The sequence below is a fragment of the Sphaerodactylus townsendi genome, linkage group LG04 (assembly GCF_021028975.2).
Source record: "Sphaerodactylus townsendi isolate TG3544 linkage group LG04, MPM_Stown_v2.3, whole genome shotgun sequence".
In the NCBI taxonomy this organism is placed as follows: Eukaryota; Metazoa; Chordata; class Lepidosauria; order Squamata; family Sphaerodactylidae; genus Sphaerodactylus; species Sphaerodactylus townsendi.
Window position 1 is genome coordinate 139,806,314 of NC_059428.1, and position 14,983 is coordinate 139,821,296.

Sequence of the window (14,983 nt, forward strand, 5' to 3'; positions counted from 1 at the left end):
ACTTCAACATCAGAGCAAGCCCACTGGCAAGTCCCTGGGGGTTGGGAGGTTCTGTTCGGGAAACGGAGGAGCAAACCTTCCGAGGGCACGAGGCATGGATGGTTCCGTTCCATGGGCCCTGGTCAGAGTTGCAAACTCATCAGCAAAATCTACCTATACCCCATGGTGTGGTGCTATTTAATCTTGCAGAAACGTCCTCTTGGCCAGGGGGTGGGCAAGCAGGGAAAGGACAAAGGGGGTGAAAGATCCCACAGCTCAGTCCCTCCTCTCCCCGGCAGCAAGCGAAAGGGGGGGGGGCATTTCTGAGGCAGCGCAGGCACCCCCCCCTTCCCGTCTGGTCACTCACTCAAGTTCAGGACATCTTCCGTTTTGATCAGGTCCTCCTCCCTCGTCAAGGGCAGCTGAGTCTCTGGCTCCCCCCGGAGATGTAGGGACAGGGAACGCAGCATGAAGAAAACCCGGATGGCCTGAAAGGGAGGGGCGGGGGATGCAGACAACCAACATGGTCACTGGGGGAGGAGAGGAAATGTCCACCCCCCGCCCAAAGCAGTCCTGGGATTTGCCCGGTGAAGAAAAAGCAGGACTCCAGGTCTCTCCCCAACCCTCGCCTCAACTGGCCTTCGCAGGGGTCAGTCGTACATAATAGTTATCTACTGAACAAAGTTTTTCCACCACCTCTCCACCCTCGCAAACCCACCGAGGTGACTTGCAAACTAAAATCTCCTCTTAAAAGCCATTAAAACCAACACACAAACACGTGGCCAGAATCCCAGCCCACAGCTTTGAATTCTTACAATGTACGCGCCCCCTTCATCCCACTACTTTTTCAAACCTGGTGTACCCCTCCAAGACCCATCCAACTTAGACCACACACACACACACCCCCAGTGAAATCCCGCCCCCCCCCCGGGCTCTTGGCTGCCTTCCTGACTGTCCTCTCTCCCAATATACCCAAAGGTCAGGACCGCAAGTTCTGAATAATGTCTTCCATCTGGCAGACGGGAGGTTTGCAAAGACCACAGGGAGGCAGAGGGGCCCCAATCCAGGATGGAGATCAGGGTTGGGTGTGTGTGCATGCTGACTGGTCAGCTAAAGGGCTGGTGTTGCATTGTCAGGGGGACGTGATTGAGAGGCATGCCTACCTCAGTTTACTTCTTGCAACAATTAATCAACGCTGCTAAAAAATGCATGTAACCAGCGTGTTATATGTAACCACTGCCATTTGGAGCAATCTTTCCTTGATCATTCCTTTTATGGCTTCACAAACTTTGTAGATAACTAGGCTTCCCATGACACCCTGGTCCCATGGGAAACGCATCCATCATTTTGTGGAGGCAGGAAGCCCGGTGGCTGTCTCATACTGACCTCAGGGTGCCTTAGCTCTGGGGGACTGTTTTTCACAACTTCTTGGGAAAATGGGAGGGGGGGGGTCTCGCTTCGGGGATAAAGGGGATGGCAAAGGCCAGGTTCCCCAGAACTGGCTTTGCCAAGCTTTGGTACTTTGGTGACGAATCAATAAACGCTAGTGATCAACAACACAAGTCCGTTTATTGGTTTAAGGTTCCAAGACCGAACACGCATCGAGTGGATCAGAATCATCCCCAGGATTTCCTGGAGAGATTCTGTTGATGAAATTGTGCAACGCTGCACCCAGGATGACAGATGAGGTGGAGGAAGCCGAGCAAAGCAAAAAGGAAAGGAGAGAAAGAGAACAGAGTTTGGGGAAAGGCCCTCCGGAGCCAAGCGAGGAGTTTGTAGAATTAAAATTTTAAAATTAATTAAATTAAATCTTTAAAAATAATTATTTTTTAAAAAAGATCAGCCTTTTCCCTTTGCGACCCTTAATGGACACTTAAGGGAATTTTCCTCTCCCTCCTCATAATCCACATTAATGCAGAAAAAAGTTGTGGTTTGAGACTTTCTACAAGGGATGGAGACGCAAAACACCAAAGCGAGCTTTTGACATTTGCAAGTTGCTTTCATTTTCAAAAAGCTCATCCAGGAAGGAAAAGTGAGACCACAACTCCTGTTTGTAATGAACAAAGGGAAAAGGGACGGATTGCTGGTTTTGCTTTCGACAACGTTCGAGCACATCTTGCAGAGAATCAGCCCGGACCCTTTGAGGCTTCAAAACAGAAGCCTCGTGCGTATTTCTCTACATCTTGTTTCCAGCCAATCAGATTCTCTTTGGAGGAATCAAAATTCTGTTCTAGGAAACCGTCTCTCTCTCTCTCTTTTGATTTCCTAGAAGTTTGCTTCTGAGTGAGCAAACGGAGATGAACGATAAGACGCTGCAAAAGGGCAGCCCAAACGCAGCGAACTGAGAGGCAGGCCAAACAGCTGGCAGTTCCAAGAACATTCTCAAGACCTGAAGATGTTGTCGCAGCGCTACCCCTTCCTCCCCGCAGATAGCAAAAATTCTATGAAGGGCGAAAGGAGGACAAACGGAAGCGGCAAAGGAAGCCTGTGCCAGCACTGCAAGGGGAGAGCAAACACTGGTGTGTTCTGTGCATAAAAAGGACTCGAGGCTAAAGGGGGCATGGGTTGTTTTTCATCGCCCCCTGCAGGGAAGCAATTTGCTTTAGTTGTGCATCTGGAGAGGAAGCCACTGGTCACAGCTGCAGAGGGTCGTGCAGGTCTAAGGGGCAGCTGGAGTGGGGAGAAAAGACAGCCATTGACAGCCAGCTGTTGCTCCTGGCTGCGGCTGGCCCAGAAAGTAGCAAAGCTAACTGCCAGTCCTCAACCCACGTATCTCAGAAAAGGCAGATGGGCATTTGCCCTCCTACATTCCTTGGCTTACAACAGGGGGTGTCCAACTCTGGTGCTTCAGATGTTCATGGACGCCCCTGCTGCAGGGGCTGATGGGAATTGTAGTCCACAAACATCTGAAGCACCAGAATTGGACACCCCTTGCATACAGACTTATGTCACCCTGCTCTGCTCCCTTTCTTGCTGACTGCCGGATTCCAGGACACCCCCTGCTGCTATTACCGTATCCACCTTCTCGGCTCTCTTTACAACCGGGAATCTGCCAGAGTTCCCGGGGCAAAGGGAAGCTAAAAGCCACCATCTTTGCCTCTGACCCCGTCTCAGCTGGAACAGAAACCCGCTCAACCAATCCCTCCGCTGCAGCCACTGCCACGTCCCCTTCACGATCCTGTGTCGGGGGATTGTGAAGACGGGTGGCGGTCCCAGTTGCCAGAGCGTGCGTGGCTCCTCCTCCCTCCCCTGTGCATCCCCACATCTAGAGACCCCCGCCCCGTCACCGTCACCTTGCGTGTCCTTTCCACGTCTCCGCATGGCAGCCTCTTCACAAAATCAATGCCCGTCAGTGGCGTCCCCGTTGGAGGGAGCAGGATTGAGGCGTCCATCATCAGGTACTCCACGTTCATGGGCTTCAGCTGGGAAAGAGAACTCCCTGTGAGCAGGCGGCACCCCGCATTCCACGTGGAACCTGCAGCACCTCTCCACCCCCCGCCCCCACCCCCAAAATCCTGAATGGGGCTGCAGAAGGAACAAGCCCAGAGCTCTCTTGGACCCAGGCAGGAACCCGGATCTTAGTTCTGTTGGAAGAAAGGGACTTTATAAGCTGTTTCCTGCCTCATCCTACAGAGGGGTTTTTTACTAGCGAGCTAGTGGCTAGATAGGGACTTAGGAATTTGTCACCTTTATCATGCTGACTCTATCCCTTTGATGTAGACTGATACTCTTAGGGACTTCCTCCCTTGCTTCCACCTTCTTCTCTGAACCTCTCTATCTTACCTTCACCATGCCTAGGGAGAGGATGTGTCTCCTGCGCATCCACCTCCATCCAGCTAGATTAGACTAGAAAGTGAACCTATCTCTCCACCTTTCAGAATGGAGTTCACTAATAAATATTCTTTTCATTAGATTAGAAACTACAAATGACTCTGACTTTCGTTTGTGTCTGAAGTTCTCTCTAGAAGCTCAGCCACGCGTGTGTGCCCAGGTAAGCTTCCCTGTGTTCAGCCTCTGTGCCGCTCTGCTACTTTTGCATGGGAAACACACGCACCAGGTGTGGTTCTCCCAACAAGTTCTTTGGCACGTGGACAACTCAGTCCCTGCGGCTATTTTCCACTAACTGTTCTGTGGAACCACACGGCCGTCCAGCCTGTGCGGTTTCCACCTCAGAAAGCGGAAGGATTTCTTGGTTCTCTTTGTTTTTTCTTGGTTCTATTTATTTAAAACACCTTCTAGCTGCCTTCCTACCTTACGGGACTCAAGACAGCTTACAGTGTCAATAAAACAAAGATTAAAAAACACACCAAAAAACCCCCACAGTTTAAAACCTCGAATTAGGGCTGTCAATAAATAAAAACTAGTCGAATGCAGTCCTAAGTAACTTCAGCTACCTTCTGAAGATCAAAAGCAAAGGGGCGATGGTGGGGGTTGCCCATGCTCTACAATTAGGGGGCTGCCACCGAAGACCCCCTCTCATGGGCTGACCAGGATGGGGAACACACCCATCTCTCTCCCAGCAGTGGCTCCATCCCCTATCTGCATTTTCCTTTCCTCTCCTCCCCCTCTTCCCACCCTGCTTGTCTCCCAGCTCTTGGCCAGAGTTGTGATATTCTCCATCACCAAAAAGGAGGAAAGAAGAACTCAACCAACACAAATACAGAGAACCACAAAGGTTGAGCTGAAAACTTCTTAAAATCTTTATCAAAATGAACACATGTATTGTCAAAGGCTTTCACGGCCGGAATCACTGGGGTGCTGTGTGGTTTCCGGGCTGTATGGCCGTGTTCTAGAAGCATTCTCTCCTGACGTTTCGCCTGCATCTGTGGCTGGCATCTTCAGAGGATCCTCAGATCCTCTGAAGATGCCAGCCACAGATGCAGGCGAAACGTCAGGAGAGAATGCTGCTAGAACACGGCCATACAGCCCGGAAACCACACAGCACCCCAAAATGAACATACTTATTATATAGTAAACACAATTAGTTTTATGTTTCTCGGCTTGTTTAGCCTTCCTCGGTGGTCATACACAGAAACATTATTTGGGAGCCAGAGTGGCGAAGTGATTAAGAACAGGTGCACTCTAATCTGGAGAACCGAGTTTGATTCCCCACTGTGCCACTTGAGGTGTGGAGACTTACCTGTGAACCAGATTAGCTTGTGCACTCCCAACACATGCCAGCTGGGTGACCTTGGGCTAGTCATAGTTCTTTGGAGCTCTGTCTGCCCCACCTACTCCCACAGGGGGCGGGGAAGGGAAAGGAGATTGTCAGCCCCTTTGAGTCTCCTTACAGGAGAGAAAGGGGGGATATAAATCCAAACTCTTTTGGCTGCACACTGGACTTGCATTTCTTAAAGACAGGCAAGGAGAGATTCTGAACGCCTGCTGTGTGCACACCTAAAGCCCTGGCATCACTAGTGCTATTCTGGAAAATGTTAATGGTGGACCTGAACAAGAAAGCAAACCGCCTTCCAAAGTCTGCTCAGTTTGCCACATGGAGGGGTGGGGGACAGAAGTTAACTTGGTATTTGAGAAATATTTACCAACTTCCCCCCCGACCCAGCCACATGATGTAACTATTTGCACAATTCTTTGGATTGCTAGCAAGGGTCCTGGTTTCTTTCCTGGGGGTCCATTTGGGCAGCTGAGCATTGCCAGCTTGGAACTCTTTCACCTGGCAAAGAACAGAGGTCACACCTGACAGATGTGTTTTCTGTGACACTTTCTTTCTGTAACTTAGAAAGCCAGCATGATGCAGTGGTTAAGAGCAGTGGACTCTAATCTGGAGAACTGGATTTGATGCTCCACTCCTCCACTTGAGCGGCAGACTCTTATCTGACAAACCAAGTTTGTTTCCTCGCTCCTACATACAAAGCCTGCAGTGTCTCTGACCTCTCTCAGCCTCACCTACCTCACAAGGTGTCTGTTGTGGGGAAGGGAAAGGAATTGGCAAGCCACTTTGAGACTCCTTACAGGAGAGAAAGGCGGGGTATAAATCCAAACCCTTCTTCGTAACCTGTCGTGTGCTGCAGCAATTTGGACAAACCATGCGCTCGTCTGTGACACGGAACTATCCCACGTACATTTTGTGTGTAGCGTTAGGGTTTTTTCTGTTTAGACGCAGTGCTCCAAGGCAATTCACCCGGAGGCACCAGTTTAGCCCTGGCGATTGACACACATCACTTACCGTCATACTCCTGTACTCGTCTTCAAACATATCCAGGAAAATTTCTTCTCCCTTTAAAGAAAACAAGACAGCTGTCTTTGACCCTCCGCCTGTTTCTCATTAAATGGTGGTCCCAGCGCCTCAAGGAGCGGCACATTTCATCGCCCGCCAACCTCCGTTCCTGGAAGAACTCCTTCAGGCCGCCCTAACTTCCCTCAGGCTAAGTGACAAGAGGTTTTCTTTCTCAGTTGAGGGCCTTTAAGGCCGGGCTCTTTTATGCCCTTCTGATTCGCTCCATATGGAAAATACGGCCTTAACCTTTGGCACGGCTTTTGAAGCCGGCTGCCTAAATGCCTGGGGAGTCCCATGCCTGGGTTCTTCCAACTGGCTTCCAGGAATTTTTACAAAAAAGCAGGTATCTGTCAGTGAAGTGCCAAATACCACACGGCGCATTTGCCAGGCTCAAAACGGCACCTCCACGCAGGCTGTTGCCAAGATACCCATGACGGTAACTGCACTTGGTGCCTACTGCTGCGTCTTGCCACGTGTGCGTGATAACTTTGTGTCAGCCCTCCACATTCCTGAAAGACACACCGTAGAGCCGCCTTGTGCACAAGACTGCCCTAACACTGCTTTAGAAGCATAATAGAATCATGGAAGAGACCCCAAGGGCCGTCCAGTCCAGCCCACCTGCCATGCAGAAAGACACAATCAAAGCACTCCCGACATGTGCTCATCCAGCCTCTGTTTAAAAAGCTCCAAAGAAGGAGACTCCATCACTCTCCAAGGCAGTGAATTCTGCTGTCGAAGAAAACAAGGACCGTGGTGGGCGTGTGATCTGGGGAAGGAGGACGCCTTTTCTCACCCGGGAGTGGTGTCTGCCCTGCCTCCAGGAAAGTCATGCCCGTTTTCCTGCAGGTGGTCAGCTGCAGCACGCCACGCCGCATGCTTTTCTGCAGGATGGATCATTCTCACAGAGGCCGCACGAAAGTGGTGAGATAGGGGCTCCGCCAGGCTGTGCTCCACACATTCCCAAAATTTCCCCCCAAACCGAAAAGAGCGTGGAGCCACTCCACCCTCGAAGTGGGAAACAGACATTTTTAAAAGTTGCCCCACCAAGTTATTTGTATACTCTGGAATATCCTAAGCATGACAGAGCCGTTCCTTTCGCCCGGTTCAATGCCCTTCCGTCAGCTCCGCACACATTCCTTATTATGACCTCTGCCGCTGTCCAGGCCAGCCAGAAATGACAGAAACCATTGAACATGTGCTATTATATTATAGTTTCTCCCCAGAAATTAACACTCGGTACATCTCTACAATTTCGTCTAAATACTCAGGCAGAACAAACGTACAAAGAGAGTCCGTACTCTATGAAGAGAGGCTTAGGGAGCTGGGGATGTTTACTCTCGGGAAGCAATGGTTAAGATGTGACATGATAGCTATGTTTAAATATTTGAAGGGATGCCATGTCGAAGAGGGAGCAAGCTTGTTTTCTGCTGCCTCAGAGACTAGGACCAGGAGTAATGGATTCAAGGGGCAGGAAAAAAGATTCCACCTAAACATTAGGAAGAACTTCCTGACCGTCAGGGCTGTTCGACAGTGGAATTCACTGCCTCAGAGAGTGGTGAAATCTCCTTCTTTGGAGGTTTTTAAACAGAGGCTGGATGAACATATGTTGGGAGTGCTCTGATTGTGTGTTCCTGCATGGCAGGGGAATTGGACTTGATGGCCCTTGGGGTCTCTTCCAACCCTATGATTCTATGACCCTAAGCCTGCTGATATCTCCAATGAAACTATGTTTAAGGTAGCTAGACTGTGCGCTATGGCATGGTCAATGAGGGATGATTCAGTTTTAATAAACCAGTATTTCATTTTGTACATTAAATACCATATATTACTTATATTGAGCATTGCTTAATACGATCCTCTTTGATCTTAAGACTGTAATAAAGATTGAGCAGAGTTGAGAATCCTCAAAAACTGGCTCCAAAATTGGTGCCGGTTGAATATCTGTGGCTCTGGGGCCACACTAATAAACCTAGTCTGTGGAAAGAAGGCGTTTGACCTGGGCCACTAAGTCACAGACAGATCCACACGGGCCCCTCCGCCCATTCAACTGCAATTCTTCTCTTGAGGCTGGCTGGAATACTCTCAAAAAGACTGTTCCCGCTACCTTCCCTTCTGTTAGGTGGTCCGGGATACTGGAAACAGAATAATACCTTGTAAAAACGCCGGAGCAGATGAACGCTTTCTTCTCTTGCACCCTGGAAAGAACAGCAAACAGTTCATAACAGGCTCAATCACATCTCTGCAGGGGTCTGCAACCTGTGGCTCTCCAGATGTTCATGAACTACAATTCCCATCACCCCTTGTCAGCATGGCCAGTTGGCCATGTTGGCAGGGGCTGATGGGAATTGTAGTTCATGAACATTTGGAGAGCCACAGGTTGCAGACCCCTGGATTAGTGGATGAGAAGAAGAAGAGTTTGGATTTATATCTCCCCTTTCTCTCCTGTAAGGAGACTCAAAGGGGCTCACAATCTCCTTTCCCTCCCCCCCTCACAACAAACACCCTGTGAGGTAGGTGGGGCTGAGAGAGCTCCGAAGAACTGTGACTAGCCCAAGGTCACCCAGCTGGTGTGTGTTGGAATGCACAGGCTAATCTGAATTCCCCAGGTAAGCCTCCACAGCTCAAGCGGAAGAGGGGGGAATCAAACCCGGTTGTCCAGATTAGAGTGCACCTGCTCTAAACCAGCACAGTCAGAAGGGCAGAGAACTGCATGGTGGGACACTGCCCTGTGCATTTACTTCCATTTGCTCCCCATTTTTCTCAACCACACAAAGCAGCAAACACCAGCCTCTTCTCTGCCATTTTATCTTCACAACCACCTTGGGAGGTAAAGAGTTGTTCCAAGGACATCCAGGAAGCGTCTGTGGCAGAGTGCTGGATTTGAATGTGGGTCTCTCAGATCATAATTTCACACCCTAACCATTACACAACCCTGCCTCTACAGCCCTCTAGCAATAACTCACAACTGGGTTATCCTGTGTGGACAAGAAAGTCCAGCTGCGCAAGAATGTTTGGAGTGCTACAACTGTGCCGTGACTGGCGACTTGCACCAGAGGAGACCCCGATAAGCCGGATAAGGCAACGGCAGGGCTCTGTATACGGGCCTTTCAGGCCTGCACCTGGGCGTAATAATTCAAGACCCACCCATCTACTCTCAGCTTTACAAAGTCACTATGGATCAATGCCCAGATGATAATATTGGCTAAATGCACCATGCTGAAATATTGGCTAAATGCACCATTGTTGGGATAGGCCAAGGCTCAGTGGTAGAGCATTTGCTCAGCATACTGACATTCCCAGTCATCGGCAGTTCCAGTTAAAAGGACCAGGCAGTGGGTGATGTGAAAGACCTCCGCCCACCTGAGACGCTGGGGAGCCCCTCTCAGTCCGAGCAGACAATACTGACCCTGAGGGGCCAAAGATCTGGTTCAGAAGAAAGACGCTGTAAGTGAGGGTTCTGTTCAGGGGAGGGGCCGTGGCCCAGTGGTACAGCCTCTGCTTGGCATGCAGAGGGCCCCTGGTTCAATCCTTGGGGTCTGCAGTTAAAAGAATAAAGCAAAAGAGACCCTGGACGGCCCCTGCCTGTCTGAATAGACAACGCTAATTTATTTTAATGTTTTCATAGGCCGTCCTTTACTGGGGGCACAGGGCGACCAAACAACCTGGTGACCTTCAGAAATTGCTTAAAACAGGGCAGGGAAAGGGTGGGGAAGGTCAGGTGGACGGAAAAAATCACGGCTGCCTCAGCCACACAGTTCAGCCTTTGCAGGCCCTGTGAAATGGCATCAGGCCTGGCAGGGCCCTGGTTTCATCGGGCAGAGCAGAAAGAAAAGCCCCGCCCCCAGGCTGAAGCCAGTCGGGCATCTTTCAGGCCAGGGACCACTGGTAGATTTTCATCCCCTGAACGCAGCGATCTTCAGGGGACAGATGCAGAGAAATGGCCCCATAGGTATGGTGGCCCCAGATCGTTTAGGACAGGGGTGTCCAACTCTGGTGCTTCAGATGTTTGTGGACTACAATCCCCATCAGGCCATGCCAGCAGGGGCTGATGGGAATTCTAGTCCATGAACATCTGAAGCACCAAAGTTGGACACTCCTGGTTTAGGGCTTTAAAGATGAGAACCAAAACATTGAACCTGATCCGATACTCCACCCAGAGCCGATGCAGCTGGCAAAGCACTGGTTGAAGGCGTGCCTGCCCCGTAGGGACCCACACTGCTGCATTTTACGCCAGCTGGAGTTTCTGGGGCAGGCCCCGAGTTGCGGTGATCTGACCTAGAGGTGATCGTTGCATGGATCACCGACCCCGATGGACCAATGGCAGGTTCCTGCCTGAGCAAACCCGTGGCCACAACAACGAATCACAAACAAACAAAACCACACTCACTTCCAGACAGGCCAGATGAACATCCTTGATGATGCTCCCATGCTTGGAGACCACCAGTTGCTTCAACAGCAAGCAGCCAAGCTCCAAGGTGGCCAAGCGGATCTTCCCGTCTGCAAAGAGAGGGTGAAAGGAGGAACGAGTTAGGTAAAGACCCCGATTGCGTGATCTGACTTGCGTGGCAGGGGGGGAGGCAACCTCTCTCTTGACGCCCGCAACAAGATCGCCTGCCTACCTGGCTGAGCGGCACAGCTCATTATCTTGATGAGTCTTTCCGCGAGGACGGGGTTGTAAACGTTCTCCCCCTCCGTGTCCGGTGCCGACAGCTGAATCCGCTCCAGCGTCATGGGCTCCATTCCTGTGAAGCGAGGAGAAGAGTTGGTTGCCACCGGGTGTCTGAGCGCCAGGACAGCCTCCCAAGAAGCCACAGAGCCGATCCAGAGCCACCGCTTTGAGGAACTGGGCTTCTGCCGCCCAAGAGTTGCCCCAGCAAGAAGAGGGAGGGAGACTGAGGGGCAGAAAACAATGACCACCCTGGTCCGTCCTCGCTCCTAACTGGATGCCGGAGAAATTGAATCCCTTCTACAGATTCAACCAACTCCGCTTTATGCCCCTAAAGCCAGCATGGTGTAGTGGTTAAGAGCAGGTGCGCTCTAATCTGGAGGAACTGGGTTTGATTCCCCGCTCTGTCACTTGAGCTGCAGAGGCTCATCCGGTGAACCAGATTGGCTTGTGCACGCCAACACATGCCAGTGGGTGACCTTAGGCTAGTCACAGTTCTTCTGAGCTCTCTCAGCCTCCTCCCCCACCACCACCTCATAGGGTGTTTGTTGGGGGGGGGGGGGGAAGGGAAAGGAGATTGTAAGGTCCTTTGACTCTCCTTACACAAGAGAAAGGCGGGATATAAATCCAAACTCTTCTTCTTCTTCATCTAAAAGCCTTTTAATGCAACCGACACCTTATCCCGTGAAGACTGATCATAACCCTCAAGGAGACTTTGTTAATAACGGAAGTTGGTTTTTATAGGGGGGCATTTTGGGGACAGAGAAGGAGCTAGGGGTGTCCATATGACCCCCTTCCTGTGGGCTTCCGGCAGGTCCCACTGCTACAGCCACAACTCCTCGGCATCCCCTAACTCCGCATCAGCCACTAGGTGAATTTGCTCTTGGGGCTTCCAGCCGTTGATCTCTGGGGCAGCGTCGCTTTAAGATTGCAGATATACACACGAATCTACTTGCCTTCCATAACTATCTGGTCAAGAAGATATTTGGCCGAATAGCGGGAAAGCGGTTTTTTCTTTGAAGAAGGCAAACCCTTCTCTGTCATTCCAAAGTCTGAAGATGGACATTCAAGGAGAAAGGAAAGGAAGGAGAACCCGTTCAATAAGCACGGGGAAGCAATCAAGAGGCATCAATAAAAGTGGCCCTCAGCTATTCACGCCTCTTCTGCGACAGGGAGGCGGGGCTGGAAGCAGGCAGGGCTTCTCTTTACGGAAGAGACCCGATGGAAGTCCACACAGGCCTTTGATGGTGCTGAACGAGCCGTGATGTAAGAGAAAGATTAAAAGCCTTTCACACTTTGTAATCATGGCTTGGCCCTTCCTGGAGGTGGGGTATGTGGGAATGGGAGCCAGCGTGGTGTAGTGGGTAAGAGCAGGTGGGTTCTAGTCTGGAGAACTGGATTTGATTCCCTACTCATCATCATCAACCTTTTATTGGCATGAGTTTAAAATACAACAGAGAGGTTGAGAATCAAGTTAAAATAAGTAGGTACAGACATTACCAGCAGTTAAAACAATAAATAGATAAATAAACTAAAATCTGCGGTGAATCTGTTGTGCCAGCGCCAAGAATTTGGCAACGTCTAGGGATCTCTGAGGATACTGATCACAAAGCAGATAGAAAGATTTGACCTTGTCTGATGAGTAGGCACAGTTCTCAATATATGGGTCTATATATTGTCTTCTAATTGAAGCATATAGTTCGCAATCTAGGAGGATGTGCTCAGTTGTTTGGATGGCTTTTTGTGAGCAGGAACACGTTCTTTGTTGGTATGGAATCTGGAGAAATCTGCCGCTCAGGACTGCTGAGGGTAGGGCGTTCAGTTGGGCTAGCATTAAGGTACGTCGGAGGTACGGCGAAGATATATTGTAGAAATACCTCGGTAGCCCTTTACTGAAGGGGGGAAGGTAGAAGCCCTCAGGTAAAATGTCCTTCATGTACTGAGTAGAAAGCAGTTGGTTTTCAGCATCAAGTAGCCTTAGCGACAGAAGTTTGACTATTTGCGCTTGCCAGTGGAAGTCCACACAGGCCTTTGATGGTGCTGAACGAGCCGTGATGTAAGAGAAGGGTTAAAAGCCTTTCACACTTTGTAATCATGGCTTGGCCATTCCTGGAGGTGGGGTATGTGGGAATGAGAGCCAGCGTGGTGTAGTGGTTAAGAGCAGGCGGGTCCTAGTCTGGAGAACTGGGTTTGATTCCCCACTCCTCCACCTGAGTGGCACAGGCTTATCTGGTGAACCAGATGTGTTTCCACACTCCTGCATTCTTGCTGAGTAACCTTGGGCTAGTCCCAGTTCTCTCAGAACTCTCTCAGCCCCACCTACCTCACAAGGTGTGTGTTGTGGGGAGAGGAGCTTGTAAGCCACCTTGAGTCTCCTTGCAGGAGAGAAAGGCGGGGTATAAATCCAAACTCTTCTTATTCTTTATCACTGTGATGAGAAACTGAGAAACAGCTCCCCACCACCACCAGAGGTGCTCAGCTGAACAGAGACTTGAACCCCGACCCAGATCCCCACCAAGCTAAACCCAACACTGTCTACTCCGCTGCTCTGTGGGCTGCCCCTGTAACATGCAGAGAGGCAATTTCCCAGAAGATCTGGAATGGCAGGTGCATGAAAAAGATCACTGCCTCTATTTGCTAAAGCAGAAAGAAACAGAATGCAGGAAATCCCGAGAGAATTAAAAGGGAACTGTGATTAGCTCAAGGTCCCCCACAGGAATCGAACTGGGTTCCCCAGATAAGAGCCTGCTGCTCTTCACCGCTACAGGCGTCCCTTGTTCGGATACAAGGTGACCATGGAGCACATTTTGTTGACTTGTAGTCACCGGGAAGATCTGAGACAGAAACATTTTGGGCAGTTTTTATTTTATATATATTTCTCCTTCTTTGCAAAGTCTAAGTCAGGTTCTATTATCTGACTCAGATAACAAGATCACGCTACTAGTAGCTACGTTTTTGTGGGAGGTAATTAAATATAAAAGGGGTTAATTTCTTTCGGGGATTATATTAGCGTGATGCCGCTTGTGGCCAGTGGGCTGTTAAAGCAAAACAATTTAAGTAAGTAAGCAAGCAACCAGCACACCACGCTGGCTACGTTTGGTTTCAGATTTTTATTCTGTTGAAGTCTGGATGGATACAGAAAGGTCGAACAAAAATTCAGCAATTAACTAAGGAAAACATGCTAAAAGCAGCAGCATCTCAGCATGGACAGAAGAGGATCGAAGTTTTGAGAGAAAAGAAGAAACTAATATTAAAATGGTATAGAACACTGAAACAGTTGGCACATATGATAAGTGGACTCAGCCCGAAATGTTGGCATTGCAAAAATGCAATTTGAAGAAGAAGAAGAAGAAGAAGAAGAAGAAGAAGAAGAGGAAGAAGAGGAGGAGGAGGAGGAGGAGAGGAGGAGGAGGAGGAGGAGTTTGGATTTATATCCCCCCTTTCTCTCCTGCAGGAGACTCAAAGGGGCTTACAATCTCCTTGCCCTTCCCCCTCACAACAAACACCCTGTGAGGTAGGTGGGGCTGAGAGAGCTCCGAGAAGCTGTGACTAGCCCCAGGTCACCCAGCTGGCGTGTGTGGGAGTGCACAAGCTAATCTGAATTCCCCAGATAAGCCTCCACAGCTCAGGCGGCAGAGCTGGGAATCAAACCCGGTTCCTCCAGATTAGATACACGAGCTCTTAACCTCCTACGCCACTGCTGCTCCATAAGTGGTTAGAATGTCCAGAGGTAAAACACCTGTGGGAAAATGTTACAATGTGTATGGAAAAATATGTGAAAGTAAAAATAAAGATAAACATAGATCTATTATTTATAGGTATACTGGAATATACAATAATAGAACAAAGAAAGAGAATGCTATTTAAACTTATGATCAGAGCGGCCCATGCAGTAATAGCATGAGGGTGGAAAGACAAAAGAATCTGGACAACACAGAAATGGTTGGAATATACATGGGAACAAACACAATTAGACATTTTTGACATTATGTCAAGAAACCAAATATGGCAAGAAAAACAAAAGGATATGAAGTGGATCTGGACGGAATTCAAAGACGGGTTAAACGAAATTGGAACCACAGAAGAAAACTGGAAAAGAA

The 14,983-nt window shown here is 49.6% G+C and overlaps 1 protein-coding gene across 5 annotated transcripts in view; it reads right to left on the reverse strand.

The window, feature by feature from the left end:
- CLEC16A (C-type lectin domain containing 16A) overlaps positions 1-14,983 on the reverse strand; it is a 93,402-nt gene that overhangs the window by 38,311 nt on the left and 40,108 nt on the right. For all 5 annotated transcript variants that reach the window (XM_048494328.1, XM_048494329.1, XM_048494326.1 and 2 more), the window contains 6 exons: positions 10,837-10,959; positions 10,605-10,714; positions 8,368-8,412; positions 6,167-6,217; positions 3,273-3,401; positions 347-467 (listed from right to left, as the gene is read on the reverse strand). In XM_048494328.1, coding sequence (XP_048350285.1) covers positions 347-467; positions 3,273-3,401; positions 6,167-6,217; positions 8,368-8,412; positions 10,605-10,714; positions 10,837-10,959 — 579 coding nt within the window. The remainder of the gene's footprint in view (positions 1-346; positions 468-3,272; positions 3,402-6,166; positions 6,218-8,367; positions 8,413-10,604; positions 10,715-10,836; positions 10,960-14,983) is intronic.